The sequence below is a fragment of the Malania oleifera genome, chromosome 4, assembly GCF_029873635.1.
Source record: "Malania oleifera isolate guangnan ecotype guangnan chromosome 4, ASM2987363v1, whole genome shotgun sequence".
Taxonomy (NCBI): Eukaryota; Viridiplantae; Streptophyta; class Magnoliopsida; order Santalales; family Ximeniaceae; genus Malania; species Malania oleifera.
The window spans coordinates 118580713-118607624 of record NC_080420.1 but is presented as its reverse complement, the minus strand read 5'-3'; the positions used below and the strand labels follow the sequence as shown (position 1 = coordinate 118607624).

General features: G+C 35.5%; 1 protein-coding gene across 1 annotated transcript; it reads right to left on the bottom strand.

The window, feature by feature from the left end:
• Positions 1 to 2413: 2413 nt before the first annotated feature.
• Positions 2414 to 26912, bottom strand: LOC131154164 (uncharacterized). Its single transcript, XM_058106741.1, has 2 exons — positions 26721 to 26912; positions 2414 to 3060 (listed from the first exon to the last, which is right to left on the bottom strand). Exon 2 carries the CDS (start codon positions 3056 to 3058, stop codon positions 2714 to 2716), a length of 345 nt encoding a protein of 114 aa, XP_057962724.1. The 5' UTR covers positions 3059 to 3060; positions 26721 to 26912; the 3' UTR covers positions 2414 to 2713.

The following is a 26912-nucleotide window of genomic DNA, read 5'->3' as shown; positions in this document are numbered from 1 at the left end:
CTTTCTTACTTGTTGATGTCTTTCTATCGCGTAATGCCCGTGGGGGCTTGCTTTTTAAATTAAACATTAGCGATTTGACTTTTTCTAAAGAAACATATGCTTTATTGATGAAAAAAAAAAAAATCCTATTGCCATTAATTTTGTCCAAAATCTTAACCCATTCAATCCAAAATACAAGTAATCTTAAAATCGTTAAGTTCGACAATAGAAACTAATATTTTTAGTATTGTTTTCAGTTTTAAAAAATTTTTAACAAAAAATAAAATAATCCAAAGAAGTAAAAATTAAATATATTAATCTATCTAATTTTAAACATTTAAATTATATGAATTTGAACATAAAATTATTTTACAAAAAAAAATCTAATTAAAAATTTAAAATTCATATTCTTAAGATGAACTCAATCTACTCAATTTGAGAATAAATTTGAAAAACAAAGAACACAAAATAAGAAATCAATAAAAGCCTCGTGCAGAAAATTAAAATTGGATACCGATTTTGATTATGATACACGCAAAAGTCAAAAATAAAATAAAAATAAATTTTGATGATAAATAAAATACAAATATAAAATCAATTTTGACGAAGCAGGTAAACTTTGACTTAATAACCCTAGAGAAGGCAAGGCCACTGACGTTTACAGCGCGTGTTTAACGCGCCCACTCACCTCCTCAAATATAATCGGTTCCTATTCCCACGGGCTCTCTAAGCGCGTTGGAAGAAGTTTTAAATATAACGTGATGTTTGGGTGCTAAGTCAAGATTCTCTTTGTTTAATAATATATCACTCACTCAATTATTTGCTTGTATCTCTTTCTTTTGTGGGGTATTGTTTGCCTAACCAACTTAGAAAAAATAAAAATTTTTTGTTAGATTTTTTGAAGGGTTTGGTCCAATACGATGCTTCGAGTGATAGACTATTTTCTTTTATTTTTTAAAAAAATTTTAAATTTAATGTCTAGTGTAAAACACGAGATTTATTTTTCAGTATGTCAATAGAGTGGGAAACGGTAAAACTCAATATTAGACTTAATTTGAAAATATAAATTTATTTTGATTTGAATGTTGTGTAATGTGTAACATAATTTTATATTATATTTTATCTAAATTTGTATAAAATCGATTTAAAGTCTAAGTTTCAAGTAGGAAAGTAAAAAAAAAAAAACCTTGAACATTTGAGATGATCTTATACATAACGGATCAAGTTCTCTGAACACCAACCCATTTGTCCCGTGTTACTTGCATTGGAATTGAACTTGTAAACAATAGGAGAAAAGGATGATGAGTTAACTTTAAAAGCACAAAATTGACCTTGTGCTTAACTCAATGTTGTAACTTGCAAGAGGTGTGCATTCAAATCGATTTGATATAGTGGAATATGTGAACTTGACTCCACTCGATCTTGTTCGATCTCAAAATTGTTAAACTCAAAACTCGATTCAATGACAAATTCTTAAAACTAGAGTTCGATTTGATTAAACTCAACTCGATCATAAATTATTATTAAATGTATGCATGAACATTATATAATGCATACACAATATTTAATATATGTATAAATATATATTGTATGATCAACTTATATAAATAAAAAAATAATAATAAAATTAAAAAGCTTGATTAGGCTCGCAAGTAGTCTAATAAAACTACTTAAATATCTTGACTCAAATTTAAGTAAAATCAAATCGAGTTATAAAGCGAATCAAGTTTAAGTAACTCGTGAGTAGATTTAGATTCAGTTATAACCTCTAAAATCAAATGACAAGTTCGATTTCCTTTATTCAAGTTTCCAATACACCCAACTTTTTTAAGAGAACATCTTAAAATTAAAGAATAAGTTGGGGGAGAATCTACTTGGGCCCAACAGCATGGGCTACACAACCATAGTGGGGTGAGCAATCCTTCCCATAGGCCATATCCATGAATATATTCCAGCCTCATTTTCACTTTAAGGGGAAAATTCAATTCTAATTTCAACTTATAAAATATACAAATATGAATGTAATAAAGTGGAGACAGCTTAAATAAGAAAATGCACAAACAAACACACAAATTTTTAAATATTTCACATGAATAGTGGGTTACACTCCACTGCTAGATTCAAGAGAAAAACCTAATTTGAGAAAAGATCTCCAATTGTAGGGTCTGCAGATCAACATTCAAAAGGGCATCAATATATACGTAGTAACTTCAAGATTTAAGGAATTGGTTGAAAACACTTATAGAAAAGTACTTAAAAAAAAAAGTATTTACTGAAAAAAGTGCTTATCTAAAAATCATTTGTGATTACTTATTATAAGTACCTTTTTAGATAAGTACTTTATATATATATATATATATATATTTATAAAGATACCTATTTTTCCTAAAAAGAGTAGTTTGAAAAAGGAAAATGTTAAAAGGACATGGGTCTCTAATGACACGAGCCAACATGGCAAGTGTTGAGTGGCTCATTTGGATAAGTACCCTCTTCGAAATAAGTACTTATCCAAGTTAAACCAAATACTATAAATACTTAAAATAAGTACTTTTTTTTTTCTTTCTAAACAGTGCTTATTTTTTAAGACGTTCCAACCCCGAGCAGGGTGAGGGGGGGGGGGGGTGGTGTTTATTGTAAATCAACAGATGATCCCAGTGGACTCGTGTCATTGCTGGAACAAAAGTAGCTGTAGAGACCCTTGAAGCAGAAGCAAATCCAACAAGATATTCTCAGTTCAAATAAGCTGCACACCTGCTTCCCTCACACTGTCTATCACAGCTTTCACCTTACCATGGTATTTCTGTTCTCTCTTCAAAGCAACAGAGACAGCAAGTATGTTCTTCAGCAGTAGGCGCTCGCCCAGTATCTTCCCAATTTTTGCAGCAGCTGCCATGTCTCGAGTGCATCCGATGCTTGACCTCAAGGCCTTTTCTTGTGAGCTTGCAGAAGAGGCTACCATGGCAGTTGGTGAATGGAACACTTGGGCACTCACGCACTCGATAGAAAAGTGCATCCTCAGGACATAAGGCTTTAGAAAGTTTGTGAGCCTAGGTGGCCTGACTGGTGGAGGAATGACCATCTCTGCATGCAGATAAAATGTCGATCGCATTAGTGAAAACATTTTTGTAGTTCAAATTACATTCTCAAGATTGATAGATATTGAAGTATTTATACAAATTCTCTCCCAAAAGTAGGCTACTTTCAGGGAATTCAGTTATAAATAGAATCAAACACATCAAAGGAGTATCTCAGACAGAATAGAAATGATGATAAGTGAATAACACGAACATAAATCCTTTTCACTCATTATGTATAATTTAGGGCAAAATATTGTAAAAAAGTTGGAAGTACATCAAAATCAAATCCTTCTTTGCAACCTCAACCAACTGTTTAGTGTGTGCATGTGTGCATTCTTTCACACAATGGTGTACATTGCGTGTGCATGTGCATGTGCATGTGTTTTATGTTTATCATATCTCTCTTGTATGCGTGTGCATGTTGGAGAATTTTTAGGGCAGCTACTGATTAATCAAATACTTTGCAACAAAATAATGGTCGTTTAAACTTTCTAATGGGAGTCATATATTAAGAATTCTATACACCACAGAAAAAGCTTTATTTTCATGTAGAGTTCCATACAGTTAACCCACTGAGCAAAACGTAAGAATGAGGTAAAAATATGAAATTCCAAATTTCATTATTTATGATCCAATAAAATAAGAAGCCCCATGCAACTGAATCTGAACTGTATGATTGACTTAAGATGAGTCTTATTTTTGGGAAATTAAAAATAATACAAACACAACCTATCATTCAGTTGTTAAGAATTAAGTGGTACGGATGGGCTGCAGAACTCGGGTATTCATGCTTTTCATTGTTTACAAAGCAATTGGGGGCAAGAGCCAAAAGACCATATCTTTTATTGGCTGTTTCTATTATAAAGATACATGAGTTAATTCTCTCATCTGATGTTTCTAGAGTTCCTGGTGATTAGTAGGTAGTCTCTGATTGAGCTAAGCAATGACTGAGAGGTAAGACTTTATTTGTCATTCTTCTCAAACTAGGCTGGTTTGGGACAATTTATCATGTTTGGAAGGAGAAGGAAAGGAATCAGGGGTTGCATCAATAAAAATTCTTTTAGTCAATTTTGCTCATTATTATGCACATTAGATGAAAAATTGTTGCTCATTTCTAATCTTATTAATAAGCCCAATGATAGTGTTTTTTTGGCAATAAATGGGCTTTTTTTTTTTGGGTATTAAGGGGGGACAAATTACTTTTCCTTTTTGTGGTATGTTGATTGCTCTTTGTTGCTCTGGCTAAGATTCTTATGGAGGTCTCTGGTTTTGGGTGTGTGTGTGTATATGCTTTTTTTTTTTTTTTTGGGCAAATGAAAAAACCTTTTTCAACACAACGCCCATTTTCCCCTTTTAACTATTGTGTGTGTTTGTGTGTGTGTGTGCAAGAGATTATTATTATTATTTTTTTGGAAATGAAAATGTTCAATTAACACAACACTGTTTGCCTTTTACTTCCTAGTAGTTTTTCTCAACAAAACAGAGGGAAGCTTTAGCTTTCAGAAGAAAAACCTTGGTGTAAAAACAAAACCCATTATTACTGTTCATTCTTTTCCTCACTGGTATTTTCATTGAACATGTGGCACATAATACATATTAGAATAACCAGATTCACCGCAGGCGCAGACCTTTATCTAACAAAATCTGAAAGCTTATCGAAGGGTAAAAATAGAAAGTGATTCAAGTGAAAGGGTAACGTGCTAAAATAAAGTTTCCAACCTCCAGAAATATTTCAGTGAGGCATAATTGAACCAGCATTATTCAAACCATTATTAGAAAAGCAAGACCCTAATATTCAGAGATTAAAAAAAAAAAATTCAGCAACAGGGGTAGGCAGCAGAACTTGGGTATTCGTGCTCTTACTCATTGTTTCCCAGCATATTGTGCATAGACCAAATATCCTTATCAGCTGTTCATGTTCTAAAGATATTTGGTTAGGTCTTTTGCTTCACTGATATTTGAACTCCAGTGATTGGTGGGCAGTGTTTAATTAAGCTAAGTGTTAGGGAGTGACAATGTAATGGGATAAATGGGGGGGGGGGGGGGGGCGGGGGGGGGGGGGAGGAGATTGCTTTACATGTATTCTCCAAGGGTTTATAATGAATATTTGATTTCCTGCGTCAATGATTGTATGATTGTTCTCTTGAATTGAATATGAGAAGTAGTACTTTTTCATCATTGTGTTGGTGTTTGGGACAGGGTTGTACCTTATTGTTTTACGAATATCCTTTGCATACGAATGCCTTGCCTATGTGCTCTATTGTCATTTGTATTGACGCCTTTCTAGACTCTCGTGGTTATTGATACTTATCTGGTGCTCGTGCCTGCAGGCAATAAAATTATGTGTGGCGCTAGTGTCAATCATGGCCTTGGTCATCTTCCCATTCAACCATAGATCCACATACATTAGACCCTTTGCCTGAGGCTTGTTAGTCATTGCTTGACGCTCCAATGCACCATCTCTTGTTTCTCTCCTGAGTCTAATTTCGGGGTTTTTGTTCCCTCTCGTAGGGCTTTCAGGGTATTCAAGGCCTTTCGTTCGGGGCACTCCGCTTCGTGATGAGGTCCCATGCAAAGAAAGCCTGAAATCGGTGGTCAGTACTCCCTGCCCTCTATTTGTCTGCTCTTCAAGTCCCTAGTTGTTGAAGACCTTCTATCTCTCCAAGAACCATTAGTTCCTCTGTTACCTCCCCTGTTTGTAGGTTTATACACCTTGTTGGGCTTCTGTTCATTATTGGCAGTCATTGGATACTTCCTTTTTATAGAACCTATGAAAAATCATCTAGTCGATCGGCTGCTACAAGAGCAGAGGGGAGGTCACAGACCCCTTGCCTTAGCAGCTCGTTCTTTGGCCAAGTCTTCAGTCCCCGAAGGAAATGGAATAGCCTATCAGCTTCAGTCATGTCTTTAATACCAAGAATTAGGGTCTGGAACTGCCATACATAACTCCTTATCGAGCCTATTTGCTATAAATTATATACTTTGCACCACGCCATGTACTCTACGTTCTCAGAATAAAATTGTGTCTTCAATGCTTGTTTCAATCCCTCCCAGTTATCAATAGTACATCGATTGAACTGCATGTCTTTGCATTTGGTTCTCCACCATAACTTAGCATCCCTAGAAAGGCATACTCTTGTGATGTTCACTTGGTCCTCTTTTGATTCGATTTGTGAGCACTTAAAGTAGTGTTCTAGGTCGAAGATGAAATTATCTAGTTCCTTTGCATCTCGGGTGCCCCCATAACTTTTTGGTTTCGCTAACTTTATTTGAATCCCCTCAATGGTATCAGTTATTGGCCTACGGGACATTTGCACCACTACATTCAATCTTACACTCATCTTCTATAAGTTGTATAGAAATTGGTCCATTGTGTTTTGGAAGTGGCGTATTCTCTTCAGATCTTCTTTCAAGGCAACAGTGGACTCTTTCATGTTTTCTGCAAGCAAATAAAAATTTTCAGTTAACTCCCATAGGGAGGCCTCAAGCTCTATTGGCTCCCTCCCTTGAGATGTAATGGATGGCAACATGCCCTCAATGTGTTTTAGCCTATTCTCAAAGGCTTCCAACTGCTCAATGTTCCTCTAGAAGGCCTCAAGCTCTATTGGCCTTTTCTACAGGGATTTTATATGTGGAATGAATTCCTCAAGTTCCACAATTCTTTCCTCAAGTTGACAATAAAGGTTTCCTCTAATGTTTTCTCTGGCGGCCTCAAGCTCTATTGGCACGCCTTTCTTTTTTAACAATTCCATCACCAACCCTTGGAGTTCAAAGAACTTTGTCTCCAAGGTTTCAAGTTTTGCCACTCTTGCCTCAAGTGCCTCAACGCGTTTTGTATTTTCAGACTTTGAGGTTCTCATGCTACTACTCATGGTGCTCACACACAAGCTCTGATACCAACTGTCACAAACCCCTGAATAAGACTTAATTTAGGGCCGTGCCGCACTCGTCAAGAGCTCTCCTAGAATCGAGTGACTCAAGTTAGTCGATAATCACACGTTCAAAACCTGTAGGCACGACCACCAAATAAGTATCAATAACCACGAGAGACTAGAAAGGCATCAAAACAAATGAAAATAGAGCACATAGGCAAGACATTCATATGCAAAGGATATTTGTTGTGATATATGGCTTACATACCGAGTTGAAGACATATTCAAAGGGAAAGCATGAAGGAAATCAAGTAGTAGCAGGGAAAACCATTGACGGTAGGGCTCTAACCTTCGAAGATTTGTAGTATTTCAAACAATTTACATTCTGTCTGAAACCGTCAACGGTTTGGCCCAAAATGTCGACGGTTTGGCTCGGGATACCCAACGCAGATTTCAAATTTTGAAAGGTGAATGTTAATATGGTTGGGGTTTGGAGGGACCGAGAACTCTATTTATATGTCTTCTTAGATGTATTTGTAGAGGATGGTTGAGAGATGGTTGTAATAGTTGAGAGGATCAATGTATTGTTCTTGTAATTTGGACAAGATAGTGAATCCTTGCCATTTCCTCTCGTGGATGTAAGAATTGCCAAACCACGTAATTCTTTGTGTTATTTGTTGTTCTTGCTTTCATTTACTTGCTGTGGTTGTCGATTGTTTTGTATATTTATCATTTACTGCATTGTGTTTGATCCTACACATATATTCTGCTGTGCAATTTGGGTTTTTTTGGCCTCCGGATCTTCATCTGTAAAATTTTACATTGTCGAGTTTGATGGAATCGGGGATTTCAGTTTGTGGCAGAGAAGGGTGAAGGATCTCTTAGTGCAGCAAGGGATGGTGAAGGCTTTATACGGAATTCAACCAGAAAGCATGGATGAAGCAAGTTGTATCAACCATCCAACTTTGTTTGGCTCATGACATATTGTATCATATCATGGATGAGGATTCTCCGACATCAGTTTGGCGAAAACTGGAAAGCTGATATATGTCTAAGGGTCCGTCAAAATCTACAAATGTAGTGGAATGAGACTCAGGAAGCAATGATGATGATATGCTATGTATTTCATTGGGTTCAGAGTGCCTCACAGATTATTCTTGGATCCTAGATACTGGATGCTCTTATCACATGACCGTAAATAGAAAATGCTTCAACAACAATAGGTTAGTTAATACTGATAGTGTTTTGATGGGACATGATATTTCATACAAAATAATTGGTATTGGAAATGTCAAAATCAAAATGTATGATGGTATTGTGAGAGCCTTATGTGATGTAAGGCATGTACCGGATCTAAGGAAGAATATGACTTCATTGGGCACTTTAGATTGTAACGGATATAGTTACAAGTCTGAAAGTGGGGAAATGAAAGTATGTGCAGGTAACTTGATAGCGGGAAATATCTATACACTGCAGGGTGTTACAGTTGTAGGTGGAGCTGCAGCTATAGAATTTGAGTCAGATGTTATGTGGCATATGCGGTTAAGGCATATGGGCGACTACATGTATTCAAATGTTTAGGGACCGGAGAGGTAGCATCACGGGGTAGATATATGTTTTTACGAGTTTATCACGAAAGGTCTTGGTGTATCTCATGTGGCACAAGTTTGAGGTGTTTACTAGGTTTAATTTGTGGTTGAGGTGGAGAACCAGATCAGGAGAGAGATCCTCAGGTCAGACATTGGGACTGAGTACGTTGGTTTCGTTCAAGGAGTTTTGTGAGCAGGACAAGTTATATGTAGGACTTGTAGGGAACTTCTTGGTGAAGTCAGTGAGTATGACGCGTTTTTCGTTTAACCAATCGCCAAATGCATCACTAGGTGAGAGAGTTGCAGGTAAATTATAGGCAAGTTTTGCGGTAGACTACTCGGGTGTGAGTGGATGTCCACAAGTGCACTATTCTAGTGATGGAGGATCTAAGCTTGGTGTTATGTCCGGACAGTACATCTTTTCGGGGTATAAGAAATGTGAGTGCAAACTGGGTGATCCTATGACAAACAAAGGGGTGATCGAGGTCATGACTTTTGGTGATAAAGTCATGGGGCAGTGTACACAGGTAAAGAAAGAGAAACAAATGCCAGAAAACTGTAGCAGCAGTAAAAATGTAATTCAGGTGGAGTTAGATACTCAAGGCAGAAATGTAGGAAGTTATATCTTAGGTCAACAATATCATAGTATAAATGGGTATGTGATGCAGTTGGAGCTACAGACTTAGGGCAGAGATGACATTGTTCATATTGCAGAGAGTTTCAGCTCGGGAGACCAGAAGGATCACGATGGGCTTAGGTGCACTATTAGATCACTACTCAGGTATAAATTTGAAATTCTGGTATTTTATGCATTCATTACTACCAGCAGTAATGAAAGTAGGCATTATTATAGACAAAAACTTAAAAGATAGCTTTGTGGATGTAATTAGAGTAAGGGATAGAATTATAAAAATCAAAATGGTATTAGGACAAGAGATAATAAATATCATTAGTGCTTATGCTCCTCAAGTTGGCTTAGCAGAAAATCTTAAGAGACAATTTTGGGAAGATATGGATAGTATTATACAAGGCATACCAGGGACTGAGAAAATATTTATAGGAGGAGATTTGAATGGACACGTTGGAAGAGATAATAAAAATTATGAAAGGATACATAGAGGATATGGATATGGAGACAAAAATGAGTCTGGGGTGATGATCTTAGACTTTGCTATGTCATATGATTTTAGTATAATGAATACTTGCTTTAAGAAGAGAGAAGAACACTTAATAACCTTTAAAAGTGGACAAAATAGAAGTCAAATAGATTGTTTTTTTAACTAGGAGGGTAGATCATGTATCATGCAAGGATTGTAAAGTTATTCCAGGTGAAAGTCTAACCGCACAACATAGAGTCTTAGTGTTAGATATATGCATTAAAAAATGGAAGAAAAAGGATAAAATAAACCAATGTAGGAGAACTAGATGGTGGAACCTAAAAGGAGAAAATATAATAAAATTTAAAGATAAAATGATCAAAGATGGGGATTGGACCTTAGAGGATGGGATAGATTCAAATACTCTTTGGAATAGATTAGCTAGCTCTATTAAAAAGATAGCAAAAGAGATTTTAGGCGAATCAAGGGGAAGATTCTCAAATAGCAAAGAAAGTTGGTGGTGGGATAAAGATGTACAAAAAATCATAAAGACAAAGAATTTGGTATAAAACGTGGCAAAAATGTAGAAACAGCGATAACTTTGAAAAATATAAGGAGGCAAGAAAAGATGCAAAAAGGGCCGTTAGTGAAGCTAAATATAGATCATTTAATAGTTTGTATGATAGATTAGGTACCAAAGAAGGGGAAAGAGATATATTTAAACTTGCTAAAGCTAGAGAAAGGAAGAACAAGGACTTAGGAAATATAAAATGTATAAAAAGTGAGGATGATATTGTCTTGGTTAAGGATGAAGATATTAAAGAAAGATGGCGAAGTTACTTTAGTAAGTTGTTTAACGAAAATCAAATAGAAGGCTTAAATTTAGAATTGTCAAATGAGGAAAGACTAAAAATATAAGATTTATTCGAAAAATTAGAGTTAACGAAGTTAAGTTTGCACTAAAAAAGATGAAAAATGGGAAAGCTATGGGACCAAATAACATCCCAATTGAAGTTTGGAAATGCTTGGGTGATAACGGAATTATATGGTTAACTAATTTATTTAATACAATTGTAAAAACTAAGAAAATGCCAGATGAATGGAGGAAAAGTACTTTAATACCTATATACAAAAATAAAGGAGATATTCAAAATTGTAATAACTATCGTGGAATTAAACTTATGAGTCATACGATGAAACTATGGGAAAGAGTAGTTGAACAAAGATTAAGGTTAGAAACGAAGATCTCAGAAAATCAATTTGGTTTTATGCCTGGGAGATCTACCACAGAAGCTATTTATCTTTTAAGAAGATTAATGGAAAAGTTTAGGGAAAAGAAGAGGGACTTGCATATGATATTTATTGACCTTGAGAAAGCATATGATAGGATACCTAGGGAAGTTCTATGGTGGGTTTTAGAAAAAAAGGGTGTATGTTGTAGGTATACCGATGTCATTAAGGATATGTACGATGGAGTAATGACTAGTGTAAAGACTATAGATGGAGAAACTAAAGAATTTCCAATTACCATAGGTGTACATCAAGGATCTGCTTTGAGTCCTTATCTTTTTGCTTTAGTGATGGACCAATTGACTAAGAGTATTCAAAAGGAGGTTCCATGGTGTATGTTGTTTGCAGATGATATTGTATTAATTGACGAAACTAGGGATGGAGTAGAGGCTGAGTTAGAATTATGGAGAGAAGCTTTGGAATCTAGAGGCTTTAAGATTAGTAGAAATAAAACAGAATATATGAAATGTAATTTTAGTAATGATAGGAGGAATATTGGAGACAAAGTTAAACTTGATGATGAAAAAATAAATAGCACTTGTAGATTTCGATACCTTGGATCTATTATGCAAGCTGAAGGAGAAATTGAAGATGATGTAATGCATAGAGTTAAAACAGGTTGGGTAAAATGGAGAAGTTCTTCAAGTGTTCTATGTGATCGTAGAATACCCTTAAAATTGAAAGGGAAGTTTTATAGGACAGCTATAAGACCAGCTATGCTATATGGATCAGAATGTTGGGCGACGAAGAAACATAATATCCAAAAAGTAAAAGTTGCCGAGATGAGGATGCTTAGATGGATGAGTGGTATAACATTAAAAGATAAATTAAGGAATGAACATATTCGTGGTAAGTTAGGTGTAGGTCCTATAGAAGATAAGATAAGGGAAGGACGAGTCAGATGGTATGGACACTTGCAACGTAGGCCTTATAGTGCACCTGTGAGGAAGAGTGACTTAGTTACTGTGGGGGCAGTAGAAGGGGTAGGGGTAGACCTAAAATAACTTGGGAGGAAATAGTGAGTAAGGATTTAATGTCTTTGAATCTATCAAAAGAAATGGTCCATGATCGCATAAATTGGGGGAAAAGGATTCATATAGCCGACCCCACTTAGTTGGACCAAGGCTTGGTTTTGTTGTTTATTACTACCAGCAGTAAGGTTCTTACTATTTTTCAAGTTGCAGTGCACATCAAAAGAAAAAATAGATGGATAAGTGCTATGGTGGAGGAAATGGAGTTACTGCATAAGAATCAGATGTGGGAGTTGGTTAGGCTTCCAGTAGAGAAGAGGGTCATAGCATGCAATGGAGTGATGTATCTGTTGTTTGTGAATGACATGTTATTGGCTGGAAAGGCTTTGACTGAGGTTAATCAGTTGGGAACTCTGTTGAAAGATTTTGACATGAATATTTTGGGTATGACCAAGAAGGGTCTTGGCATGAAGATTCGCATCAAATAGAGCTGCAAGGAGATTAGTGTTATCTCAGGGTGGCTTTGTGAACGGAACCGTAGGGAGACTTTGTTTACCATCTAAAGGGGGTTTTGTGGAGAATCAATGTGAAATGTCTACTGCTCAGTACCTAAGGACGGACTGTGATGTCCGGGATATGTCAAAGGTCCTCAATGATGGTGTAATGAGGTGTTTCAGCAGGCAACAAAGTGGACTGTTAGTTGTGAGATTTGTTGAAGACTATGCATGGGGCTTTGGTTATAAAAGGCTTGCAGCAGATTTTGTATTTACTATTGTGGAAAGGCCTTGTTGGAAGCCTAGGGGGAAGTCTTCTAGTGTAACATCTACGATTGAAGTGGGGTTGATGGCAGAAGCTAAAGCTGTCATTGACAAGTTAAAGCCTTACTTGGACTTGGTGTCTGTCTCCAGTTGCTAGACGGGAGACAGTTCCGACTTAATGTCCCAAGTTCAAGGTAGAGCAGCGGGTTCATGTTTTTCAGTTTCTCCTAAAGGGTGTATGTTCGCCAAGGTGGAAATTATTGTGATATGTGACTCACATACTGAGTGGAAAATGTTGGCCTAACAAGGCTTTCACATCTTGTTTTGATGGCAACAAATAACATAAAATTTTAACGTGTTTGTGTTCAAGTGATGATATTTCAGGAACTTCAAAAAGCCAAGATTCAAAAAGAACTTTCTAAAGATCACTAAGGCCTCAAAGACATATTACAAGGTGATCAAGAGAAAGCTCAAGGAGACTCAAAGCAAGAAAGGACTCAATGGATAAATGATGATCATGAAGATTTCAATAAGCAAGAAAGTTTTCATATTTTTGGAAAGCTTCATGCAAGTATTTCAAGTATAAAATATCATTTTGAATGAAATGAAGCTCATTAGGGGATATAAATGGACTTAGAGACTTTATTTTAAAAAACCCGGAAATGTTTTTCAAAAGTAAGAAAGCAAGAAAGCCAAATATTTTTTAAAAAGTGAGAAGAAAACAGATTTTTATTGTTCAGGCGACTAAGGTTTTATCCTCAGGCGACTGAAAATTTATTGAAAGAAATCAGAATAGGCAGTGTTGCTTCAGGCGCCTAACCCTATATCTTCACGCACCTAAACCCACTTCAGGCGACTGAAGTTGCACCTCAGGCAACCGAAGTTCGGCAACGGCCAGATTTTTCAAACTTCTTGATTTCAAATTTAATTTTCTTGCACCCTAATCTTTTTAGAAACTTGGGGGCACTCCAAGTAAACTTGGGCAGCACAAATGAGAGTGTTTCTAAGCCTATAAATACATTGGTTATGAACTTTAAACTTACCAAGAATTGAATAATCTCTCAAAGCTCTCTCTCTCTCAAAGCCTTCTTGCTATTGAATTGCTGACTGAATTGCTGCGAAATCACTGAGATATTTTTGAGTATATCACGTCTTCTCAGAAGCATATAATCTGAGTTCTTGATCCTTATCAAGAGAAGTAATCCGGTGATATAAATCTTGAGCTTTCTACTTCATTCTTTTGATATTTTTGAATTGAAGTATATTAGTTTTTCAATTGTACTGATCAGCTCTATCTGAGACCACTCTTTGTACACATCTATTTGTTATATCTCTTGTAGATTGTGACGAGTCCAAGGTTTTTGGATCGTTGGACCAAGCGAGGGGATATCGCTTGGAAAGGTGATTGCTCTATCCTAATTGAAGGAGTGACCGAGTGAGGAGATATCACTTGGAGAGGCGGGCTCTAGCCAACTGAAGGAGTGTGTAACGGTATGGTTCTGCCCGGCAAAGGAACTGATATAGTGGAATCCTTTGGTGGTTTGCTAAGGGCGAGGACGTAGGCTGGGGATAAGCCAAACCTCATAAAAACCGTGGTCTCACTCTCTCTTTCCCTTGCTCTTTATTTTCAGCACATATATTAACTGCATGCATGTTTTAAATTCCTAAATCATATATACTACGTAAATTTGGAAATTAAGTAAACTTAAAGTTTAATTTTGATTTGGGATTGCGGAAACCGAAAGGGAGTACGTTAGTTGATCAATACTTTGCGGAAACCTCAAAGGGAGTACGTTGATTGGTTAACCCCCAAAAATAAATTAACTAAGAGTTTATTTGAATTCTGAATTTTGAGAAGAGTGTAGATGTTTTGTTGAATATCAAATTAAGTAACAAATTTCACAAATACACGGCCTGATTCAAAATTTCATTCACTACAGGGTTGCAAACAAACTAAACATCTTAATTGAATAATGTGTCACTAATTGATTGGTTACTTTGTGATTAATTGGTTTGAGTGGTTGATTGAATGTTTATTTGTATTGTGGTTGTGGATTGAATAAAAGACTTAAGCTTTTGTTGTGTATTGAACAAATCAATAAAAGGTTAAGACTTCATTAAAAACAAAAAGAATTTAAAAGAAATTTTAAAACTCAATTCATCCCCCCTCTTGGGACTACACCTTAACTTTTGTTGGTCTAACAAGGCTTTCACATCTTGTTTTGATGGTAACAAATAAAATAAAATTTTAACGTGTTTGTGTTCAAGTGATGATATTTCAGGAACTTCAAAAAGCCAAGATTCAAAAAGAACTTTCTAAAGATCACTAAGGCCTCAAAGACATATTATAAGGTGCTCAAGAGAAAGCTCAAGGAGACTCCAAGCAAGAAAGGACTCAATGGATAAATGATGATCATGAAGATTTCAATAAGCAAGAAAGTTTTCATATTTTAGGAAAGCTTCATGTACGTACTTCAAGTATAAAATATCATTTTGAATGAAATAAAGCTCATTAGGAGATATAAATGGACAGAGACTTTATTTTAAAAACCCCGAAAAATATTTTTCAAAAGTCAGAAAGCAAGAAAACCAAATGTTTTTAAGAAAGAGAGAAGAAAACAGATTTTAACTATTCAGGCGACAGAAGATTTATTGAAAGAAATTGCTTCAGGAGCCCGACCCTGTATCTTCAGGCACCTAAACCATCTTCAGGCGACTGAAGTTGCACCTCGGGCAACTGAAGTTTGGCAACGGCCAGATTTTTCAAACTTCTGGATTTCAAATTTAATTTTCTTGCGCCATAATCTTTTAGAAACTTGAGGGACACTCCAAGTAAACTTGGGCAGCACAAATGAGAGTGTTTCTAAGCCTATAAATACATTGGTTATGAACTTTAAACTTACCAAGAATTGAATAATCTCTCAAAGCCCTCTCTCTCCCTCAAAGCCTTCTTGCTTATTGAAATCTTCATGATCATCATTTATCCATTGAGTCCTTTCTTGCTTTGAGTCTCCTTGAGCTTTCTCTTGATCACCTTGTAATATGTCTTTGAGGCGTTAGTGATCTTTAGAAAGTTCTTTTTGAATCTTGGCTTTTTGAAGTTCCTGAAATATCATCACTTGAACACAAACATGGTAAAATTTTCTTTTATTTGTTACCATCAAAACAAAATGTGAAAGCCTTGTTAGGCCAACAATCCCCCCATTTTTTATGATGACAAATAAGAAGCAAAAAATTAGAAAACCTTCAAAAGAAGACTCCTCCTTACAATAAGCATATTGTTTAACAAATTTAAAGTGATGTTTTCATATATTAGTCCAAAACTCAAAAAGCCATATCTATCATAACATTGCTCATATTCATTAATTCAACATATACATATGGATCATGTCAAAATCATACTTCTGCATATTTTTGCTCTCTAAAACATCTCTCCCCCTTTGACATCAATCAAAAAGAAATAAGCAAGAGTAATACAAAGAGCATAAAACATAGATATTTAGATAGATAGGCATCAAGAGTCAATAGTCATACAAGCCAAACTTATCACAAAAGTGAACTAAGCAAAATCAAAATATAGAATTGTTTAAGAACTCAATCATCAGCATCATCATCCTCTTCTTCTTCATTCTCATCATCCTTTTCTTCTTCATCATCATCATCCTTTTCTTCTTCTTTATCATCATCCTTAGATTCTTCATTACCATCATCCGCTTCTTCCTCATCTTCATCTCCTTCTTTATCTCCTTTCTAAGATGCTTCTTTCGAGGAATCATCACTACGACGTATGAAGCTAGTGTCCATAGGATCACCATGAGAAAAAATACCCCGTGTCTGCTCAATGCGCGTAAGACGCTGATCTAAGGAAGAGTAGTTGTCCTAAAGAGACTTAAGACCTTCACGCATATCATGGTTGAAGGATGTGAATTCAGTATAGAATGGTATGAACCAAGAAAGGGCTTCAGCTCCAGGTCCGTGTGACTGAGCCTGAGGTGGAGGAGAAGGTACAATTTCCGCCCTTCGTTGTCTACCTCCTTTTAAGAACCACTCCTGATTACGTTTTTCATATCCCATCTGTTTGAGGGTCGTGGAGGTAAAGTGGTCATACCGAGTTCTTTTGATGAAAAAGTCTGATGAAGTAGTGATATTTAGATTTGCAAAAATCATATTAAGAGCACCACCGTATAGAAGGGTGACTTGAGTTGCATCCATCTTAGCCCACATCCATTTCATAATGAGGCTAGGCAAATCAAGTTTCTTCCCCTTTAAAAGACGCCACACTACAAAACAGTCTATATATGAGATATGGTCATATGATCTGGTTTGTGGCAGGATGTTATTGGTGATGATCTTTTGAAGGATTTGTGCTTTCAAGTTGAGTTGCTTATATAGTGGGGGATGTCCAAAATAAGTAGGTTCATTTTCCATAATTAACGGTACAAATTTTTCTGGTGTAAAATCTTGTTGAAGTATCCAAGATTGGGCTAATGTGGGGCATTCAAACTCTCCTGGAGTAATGTGGAGAATGGGAGCTAACGTTTAAGGGATGAGAACAATTTTCTTACCCTTGACTTCAATTGACAAGGTATTCTCCACTTGAACCATATTAGCATAGAATATCTTGACAAGGTTTGGAAAGAACCCTTTAGCTTGATACACAATGAAGTTTTTCCATCCTATGCTGTGAAATAATGGTAGGATTTCAGGAAACTCAGTATTGAAGAAATGAACATCAAGAACCTTACCGAATATTGGTTCTATAGACTGAAGACGGGTTCAATATATATGCTTTGAATGAGGGGTTACCAACCATTGCTCGATGTTGGGATCATCTCTACCAAAGGACGAACCACGGTTTGTTGTCTGCTTGGTTCGAGGCATAGTGAGGATTTGGGGAGTGAACAAATATCGACCAACAAACCCTAGATTTCGTGGGGAAGAAGAGTAATCGTGCAAAGGAGCTAGGATTTGTAGTTTTTGGAGCAAGGGATTTGGAGAAAAATGGTGAGGGAACTTAGGGTGTTTGATGTACCAGAGTTTAGGAGCCTGAAGTTTAGAAAAGAATAGGGTTTCACGTGTTAAAATATAAGGGATTCGCGACTTCAGGCACCCGAAGAATAAGTTATGTTGCCTAAAGAATTTCTGAAATGAAATTCAGTAGGCAGTACCTCTTCAGTCGCTTGCGGTCTAGAGCTCAATCGCCTGAAGTACCTATAGGTGCCTGAACTTATTAGTTTAGTCAACCGAAGTTCTCCAATTTCTGAAATTTCTTTGTTTTCTTGTTTTGAAACCTTTCTAACTTACTTCCCTACTGTGTAATAGTCCAAGTTCTCTTCTTATAGACACAAACCTTTCTTCGGGTAGAGGTTTAGTGAAAATATTCTTTTCTTTGAAAACTTATGCAATAAGCTCAGATTTTATTACATATGGATTCCCAATATTCATATTTCTTTTCAAAACTTAATACTTTCTAATTTAAGCCTTGTATGATTCATTCATTAATTGAGGCCAACAATTTTCATTAGTTTCAATAAGATAAGCATTAATAAGCTTGAAAAAATTTTATCTTTAATTTTGTTTAATATCCTTGTATGATTTTCCATAAATTTGATATCAATTGAAATTGAAGGATTTTGTCATAGTATTTCATCTTGGTACCCATACTTTCTTGGGTCCAGATTGTTTAGAAAGTGATGTTTCTTTAATTCTCCAAACTTGTTTAGTTTTCACACCCTTTCTCTTAAATGGACATTCAAACTTTATATGTCCCTTCTTCTTACATAAGTAGCATATGGTGTAAGTGTAAGCATTTGAAGAAGTGCTTGCATAGTCCTTGGAGGCTTTTGTAAAGTACCCCATATAGAGGTTCTTCTTTCTTGAATTTTCAACTCCATTAAATCCTGTGCCTTCTTTGTTTAAGGTCATTCTCTGTGATCCTATCATTTTCTCAAAATTTTCTTTTCTTTTTGTGAAATTGTAAATGATCTTTTCTTTATCTTCAATTTGACTTTTGAGATCATTTATCTCAATATCTTTCTTACCATCAATATTCTCTTGTGATTTCTTTTATTCTTGAGACATTTTTTCTGATTTTATCCTCTAATTCAGAAATATATTTGTCTTTCTCATTTTCCATAGCGGATTGGGATCGAAGATCTTCTATCAACTTTTCATTCTTGTTCTCTAATTTCTTGATTTTCAATTCTTTATCTTTTTCAGCAAGATTTTTAGATTCTAATTCTTTTATCACAGCTTCATACTTATTTTCTATTTTCTTGATTTTTGAATCTTTATCACTTTCAGCAAGCTTAATTGATTTTAGCTCTTTCATCACTCCATCATTCTTGTTTTTCAATGATGTGTATCGTTTAGTTACTTTGACTAACATCTTATGCACTTTAAATAAATCATTTTGTAACTCTTCATAAGATGGCATACTCTCGTCATCGGATTCATTAGATGAATCACTACAAGAACCATTAACTGATTTGGATGAGGAACTTTGTTCTTCATCATCATACCATGCCATAAAACAAGTGTAAGCAACTTCTTGGTCACTTGATTCACATTCCGAACTACTTGTACTCAAATTATCCCAAGTAATGGCTTTCATAGTCTTTTTCTTTTTCTTTTTAGAATCTTTCTTAAGTAGTGGACATTCCGGTTTTATATGTCCAGTTTTGTTGCAATTATAACATGTGGCGATTTTATTCTTTGATTTCTTTATATTGGTTTCTTCTTCATCTGATTCGGAGTTTTGAATTCTTCTTTTTAATTTATTCTTCCTTCTTAGTATTCTTGCAAGTTTCTTAGATATGAAGGCTAGTTCATATATAAAGAAATCAGATGAAGAAGAAACCAATATAAAGAAATCAAAGAATAAAATCGCCACATGTTATAATTGCCACTAGTTCATATATATTTGTCTTTGAAATTAAAAAGAAGATTTCAAAACTCTGAATCAGATGAAGAAGAAACCAATATAAAGAAATCAAAGAATAAAATCGCCACATGTTATAATTGCAACAAAACTAGACATATAAAACCGGAATGTCCACTACTTAAGAAAGATTCTAAAAAGAAAAAGAAAAAGACTATGAAAACCACTACTTGGGATAATTTGAGTACAAGTAGTTCGGAATGTGAATCAAGTGACCAAGAAGTTGCTTACACTTGTTTTATGGCATGGTATGATGATGAAGAACAAAGTTCCTCATCCAAATCGGTTAATGGTTCTTGTAGTGATTCATCTAATGAATCCGATGACGAGAGTATGCCATCTTATGAAGAGTTACAAAATGATTTATTTAAAGTGCATAAGATGTTAGTCAAAGTAACTAAACGATACACATCATTGAAAAACAAGAATGATGGAGTGATGAAAGAGCTAAAATCAATTAAGCTTGCTGAAAGTGATAAAGATTCAAAAATCAAGAAAATAGAAAATAAGTATGAAGCTGTGATAAAAGAATTAGAATCTAAAAATCTTGCTGAAAAAGATAAAGAATTGAAAATCAAGAAATTAGAGAACAAGAATGAAAAGTTGATAGAAGATCTTCGATCCCAATCCGCTATGGAAAATGAGAAAGACAAATATATTTCTGAATTAGAGGATAAAATCAGAAAAAATGTCTCAAGAATTAAAGAAATCACAAGAGAATATTGATGGCAAGAAAGATATTGAGATAAATGATCTCAAAAGTCAAATTGAAGATAAAGAAAAGATCATTTACAATTTCACAAAAGGAAAAGAAAATTTTGAGAAAATGATAGGACCATAGAGAATGACCTTAAACAAAGAAGACACGAGATTTAATGGAGTTGAAAATTCAAGAAAGAAGAACCTCTATATGGGGTACTTTACAAAAGCCTCTAAGGACTATGAAAGCACTTCTTCAAATGCTTACACTCACACCATATGCTACTTATGTAAGAAGAAGGGATATATAAAGTTTGAATGTCCATTTAAGAGAAAGGGTGTGAAAACTAAACAAGTTTGGAGAATTAAAAAAACATCACTTTCTAAACAATCCGGACCCAACAAAGTATGGGTACCAAGATGAAATACTATGACAAAATCCTTCAATTTCAATTGATATCAAATCTATGGAAAATCATACAAGGATATTAAACAAAGCTAAGGATAAAATTTTTTCAAGCTTATTAATGCTTATCTTATTGAAACTAATGAAAATTGTTGGCCTCAATTAATGAATGAATCATACAAGGCTTAAATTAGAAAGTATTAAGTTTTGAAAAGAAATATGAATATTGGGAATCCATATGTAAGAAAATCTGAGCTTATTGCATAAGTTTTAAAGAAAAGGATATTATCACTAAACCTCTACCCGAAGAATGGTTTGTGTCTATAAGAAGAGAACTTGGACACACAGTAGGGAAGTAAGTTAGAAAGGTTTCAAAACAAGAATACAAAGAAATTTCAGAAACTGGAGAACTTCGGTTGACTGAACTGATATGTTCAGGCACCTACAGGTACTTCAGGCGACTGAGCTCTAGACCGCAGGCAACTGAAGAGCTACTGCCTGCTGAATTTCATTCCAAAAATTCTTTAGGCGACTGAACTTATTCTTTAGGCGCCTGAAGTCGCGAATCCTTTATATTTTAACGCGCGAAACCCTATTCTTTGCTAGACTCCAGGCTCCTAAGCTCTGGTACATCAAACACCCGAAGTTCCCTCACCATTTTTCTCCAAATCCCTTGCTCCAAAACCTACAAATCCTAGCTCCTTTGCACGATTACTCTTCTTCCCCACGAAATCTAGGGTTTGCTGGCCGATATTTATTCATTCCCCAAATCCTCACTATGCCTCGAACCAAGCTGACAGCAAACTGTGGTTCATCCTCTGGTAGAGATGATCCCAAAATCGAGCAATGGTTGGTAACCCCTCATTCAAAGCATATATATTGAACCCGTCTTCAGTCTATAGAACCAATATTCGGTAAGGTTCTTAATGTTCATTTCTTCAATACTAAGTTTCCTGAACTCCTACCATTATTCCACAACATAGGATGGAAAAACTTCATTGTGTATCAAGCTAAAGGTTTCTTTCAAAACCTTGTCAAGATATTCTATGCTATTATGGTTCAAGGGGAGAATACCTTGTCAACTGAAGAAAAGGGTAAGAAAATTGTTCTCAACCCTCAAACGTTAGCTCCCATTCTCCACATTACTCCAGGAGAGTTTGAATGCCCCACATTAGCCCAATCTTGGATACTTCAACAAGATTTTACACCGGAAGAATTTTTACCGTTAATTATGGAAAATGAACCTACTTATTTTGGACATCCCCCACTATATAAGCAACTCAACTTAAAAGCACAAATCCTTCAAAAGATCATCACCAATAACATCCTGCCACAAGCCGGATCATATGACCATATCTCGTATATAGACTGTTTTGTAGTGTGGTGTCTGTTAAAGGGGAAGAAACTTGATTTGCCTAGCCTCATTATGAAATGGATGTGGGCTAAGATGGACGCAACTTGAGTCACCCTTCCATACGGTGGTGCTCTTAATACGATTTTTGCAAATCTGAATACCACTATTTCATCAGACTTTTTCATCAAAAGAACTCGGTATGACCTCTTTACCTCCACGACCCTCAAACAGATGGGATATGAAAAAAGTAATCAAGAGTGGTTCTTAAAAGGAGGTAGACAATGAAGAGCAGCAACTGTACCTTCTCCTCCACCTCAGGCTCGATCACAAGGACCTGGAGCTAAAGCCCCTTGGTTCATACCGTTCTATACTGAATTAACATCCTTCAGCCATGATATGTGTGAAGGTCTTAAGTCTCTTCAGGACAACTACTCTTCCTTAGATCAGCGTCTTACGCGCATTGAGCAGACACGGGGTAGTTCTTCTCATGGTGATCCTATGGACACTAGCTCCATACCTCGTAGTGATGATTCCTCGGAAGAAGCATCTGAGAAAGGAGATAAAGAAGGAGATGAAGAAGAGGAAGAAGCAGATGATGGTAATGAAGAATCTGAGGATGATGAGGAAGAAGAAGAAAAGGATGATGAGAATGAAGAAGAAGAGGATGATGACGCTGATGATTGAGTTTCTCATTTCTAAGTTGTATTCTTAAACAATTCTATATTTTGATTTTTCTTAGTTCACTTTTGTGATATGTTTGGTTTGTATGACTATTGACTTTTAATGCCTATCTATCTAAATATCTACGTTTTATGTTCTTTGTATTACTCTTGCTTATTTCTTTTTGATTGATGTCAAAAGGGGAGAGATGTTTTAGAGAGCAATAATATGCAAAAGTATGATTTTGACATGATCCATATGCATATGTTGAATTAATGAATATGAGCAATGTTATGATAGATATGACTTTTTGAGTTTTGGACTAATATATGAAAACATCACTTTAAATTTGTCAAACAATATGCTTATTCTAAGGGGGAGTCTTCTTTTTAAGGTTTTCTAAATTTTTGCTCCTTATTTGTAATCATCAAAAAGGGTGAGATTGTTGACCTAACACGGCTTTCACATCTTATTTTGATGGTAACAAATAAAAGAAAATTTTAACGTGTTTGTGTTCAAGTGATGATATTTCAGGAACTTCAAAAAGCCAAGATTCAAAAAGAACTTTCCAAAGATCACTAAGGCCTCAAAGACATATTACAAGGTGATCAAGAGAAAGCTCAAGGAGACTCAAAGCAAGAAAGGACTCAATGGATAAATGATGATCATGAAGATTTCAATAAGCAAGAAAGTTTTCACATTTTAAAAAAGCTTCATGTAAGTACTTCAAGTATAAAATATCATTTTGAATGAAATGAAGCTCATTAGGGGATATAAATGGCCTTAGAGACTTTATTTTAAAAACCCCGGAAAATATTTTTCAAAAGTAAGAAAGCAAGAAAACCAAACATTTTTGAAAAAGAGAGAAGAAAATAGATTTTTACTGTTCAGGCGACTGAGGTTTTATCCTCAGGCGACTGAAGATTTATTGAAAGAAATCATAACAGGCAGTGTTGCTTCAGGCACCTGACCCTGTATCTTCAGGCACCTAAACCCACTTCAAGCGACTGAAGTTGCACCTCAGGCAACCGTAGTTCGGCAACGGCTAGATTTTTCAAACTTCTTGATTTCAAATTTAATTTCCTTGCGCCCTAATCGTTTTAGAAACTTGGGGGCACTCCAAGTAAACTTGGGCAGCACAAATGAGAGTGTTTCTAAGCCTATAAATACATTGGTTATGAACTTTAAACTTACCAAGAATTGAATAATCTCTCAAAGCTCTCTCTCTCTCTCTCTCTCTCTCTCTCTCTCTCTCTCTCTCTCTCTCTCTCTCAAAGCCTTCTTGCTATTGAATTGCTGACTAAATTGTTGCGAAATCACTGAGATATTTTTGAGTATATCACGTCTTCTCTGAAGCATATAATTTGAGTTCCTGATCCTTATCAAGAGAAGTAATCCGGTGATATAAATCTTGAGCTTTCTACTTCATTCTTTTGATATTTTTGAATTGAAGTATATTAGTTTTTCAATTGTACTGATCAGCTCTATCTGAGACCACTCTTTGTACACATCTAATTGTTACATCTCTTGTAGATTGTGACGAGTCCAAGGTTTTTGGATCGTTAGACCAAGCGAGAGGATATCGCTTGGAGAGGTGATTGCTCTAGCCTAATTGAAGGAGTGACCGAGTGAGGAGATATCACTTGGAGAGGCGGGCTCCAGCCTACTGAAGGAGTGTGTAACGGTGTTGTTCCGCCCGACAAAAGAACTGATATAGTGGAATCCTTTTGTGGTTTGCCAAAGGCGAGGACGCAGGCTGGGGATAAGTTGAACCACGTAAAAACTATGGTCTCACTCTCTCTTTCCCTTACTCTTTATTTTCAGCACATATATTAACTACGTGGATGTTTTATATTACTAAATCATATATACTATGTAAATTTGGAAATTAAGTAAAATTAAAGTTTAATTTTGATTTGGAATTGTGGAAACCGAAAGTGAGTATGTTAGTTGATCAATACTTTGCAGAAACCTCAAAGGGAGTACGTTGATTGGTTAACACCCAAAAATAAATTAACTAAGAGTTTATTTGAATTCTGAATTTTGAGAAGAGTGTGGATGTTTTGTTGAATATCAAATTGAGAAACAAATTTCACAAATACAGGGCTTGATTCAAAATTTCATTCACTACAGGGCTGCAAACAAACTAAACATCTTGATTGAATATTTTGTGGATTTGATTGATTATTTTTAAAGTTTGAGTGGTTGATTGAATGTTTATTTGTGTTGTGGTTGTGGATTGAATAAAAGACTTAAGCTTTTGTTGTGTATTGAACAAATCAATAAAAGGTTAAAACTTCATTAAAAATAAAAAGAATTTAAAAGAAATTTTAAAACCCAATTTACCCCCCTTCTTGGGACTACACCTTAGTTTTCAGAAAACATACACAAAGGGAAAGTATGAAGGAAATCAACCAGTAACAGGGGAAACCGTCAACAATAAGGCTCTAATCATCAATGGTTTGGAGCAGTATTTCAAATAATTTACATTCTGCTTGAAACCGTCGAGGGTTTGGCCGCAGTATTTCATAAAATTTACATTCTATATGAAACCATCGACGGATTGACCCAAACCATCAATGGTTTGGCTTGGGATACACAACATAGATTTCAACTTTTGAAAGATAGACGTTAATATGGTTGGGGTTTGGAGGGAAAACCTCCGGGAACTCTATTTATATGTCTTCTTAGATGCATTTGGGGAGGATGGTTGAGAGATGGTTGTAATAGTTGAGAGGATTGATGTATTGTTCTTGTAATTTGGACAAGAAGATAGTGAATCCTTACCATTTGCTTCCTTGGATGTAGGCATTGCCTAACCACGTAGTTCCTTGTGTTACTTATTATTCTTACTTTCATTTACTTGTTGTGGTTGTGGATTGTTCTGTATATTCATCATTTACTGCACTATGTATTTGATCCTACACATATATACATATTCCGCCGTGCAATTTGGGTTTTTTTTTTTTCAACAATATTCATAAAACAATAAGGTACAACCCTGTCCTAGACACCAACACAATGATGAAAAAAGACTACTTGTCTTATTCAATTCAAGAGAACAATCATACAATCATGACACAAGAAATCAGCTATTCATTATGAATCCCTGGAGAATACATGTAAAGCAATCTCCCCCCCTTCCCCCCGCCCCCCAATTTATTTCATTACACTATTATCACTCCCTAACACTAAGAAATATTTGAAAGATCAGGCATTATTTGTCAGATTAAGCTAATCAATGTTATAACTAAGCAATGTTTAACTAGGCTGGTCTGAACACACTAGTATGTTTGGAAGGAAAGGAATCAGAGGCCGCATCAACAAAAATTCTTGACATCGGTCTTATTTTTGCATATTATTACACTGTAGATATAAAATGTGGCATTCCCAAACTTGATAATAAGCCTAATAATGCTTCTTTTTTGTTTTCAATAAAAAGGGAATTACTCGTTGCATTGAGGGAGGTATAAATGTGTAATCATTTTTCCCTTGTGGTATCAGCCTGTCAGGTATTCTCTTTGTTCCTCTGGTTGAGCTTCTTGTAGAGGTCTCTCTATGCTGTGTCTTTATAGCATTGCAATCACCCCAGCTACTGTGCATTCTTTTTTTTCTTTTTTTTTTGGCAGCTTCCAAAAATGTTGTTTCTTTTTTAGCTATTATTTTTTCTTTTACGAAATGAAGACTTTCATTTAACACAACACCCAAAATATATTTTTACTCTTTTTTTTTTTTTTTTTAATTTTATTCTCCATACTTGCCCAAAGTTTTTCTCAACAACCAAACAGGGGAAGCTTCAACCATCAGAAGAAAAACCTCAGTCTAAAACCAAAACCCATTGTGACTGTTATCTTTTTCTCACAGGGATTTCATCAAACATGTGATATGCAACATATATTAGAATCAACACAGAACGTTACGGGACAAAATCTGGAAAGCTCATCAAAGGGTAACTATACAACCAAAAGGGTGTCCAAAATTTACAAGTAGTATTCAAAACCAGAGAAGCTAACGGACAAGAAACTCACCCGAAACACTTCCTGCCTTTTATCCAGTTAACTCTGCTCTGAGATTTGCATACAGAGTCGAAGCCCGAAATTGTTCCTTTTGCCGAGCGACCAACCCACGAACGGCCAAACTGTTTGCTTCGTTGAATTATTTAATTTGTAGATAGATGAAATACTTTTAATTAATCCGTAACTTATGAATTGGTAGTGCTC

Coding starts and splice junctions, on each gene's coding strand:
- LOC131154164 (XM_058106741.1), bottom strand. CDS start 3,058: ATGGTCATTCCTCCACCAGTCAGGCCACCTAGGCTCACAAACTTTCTA.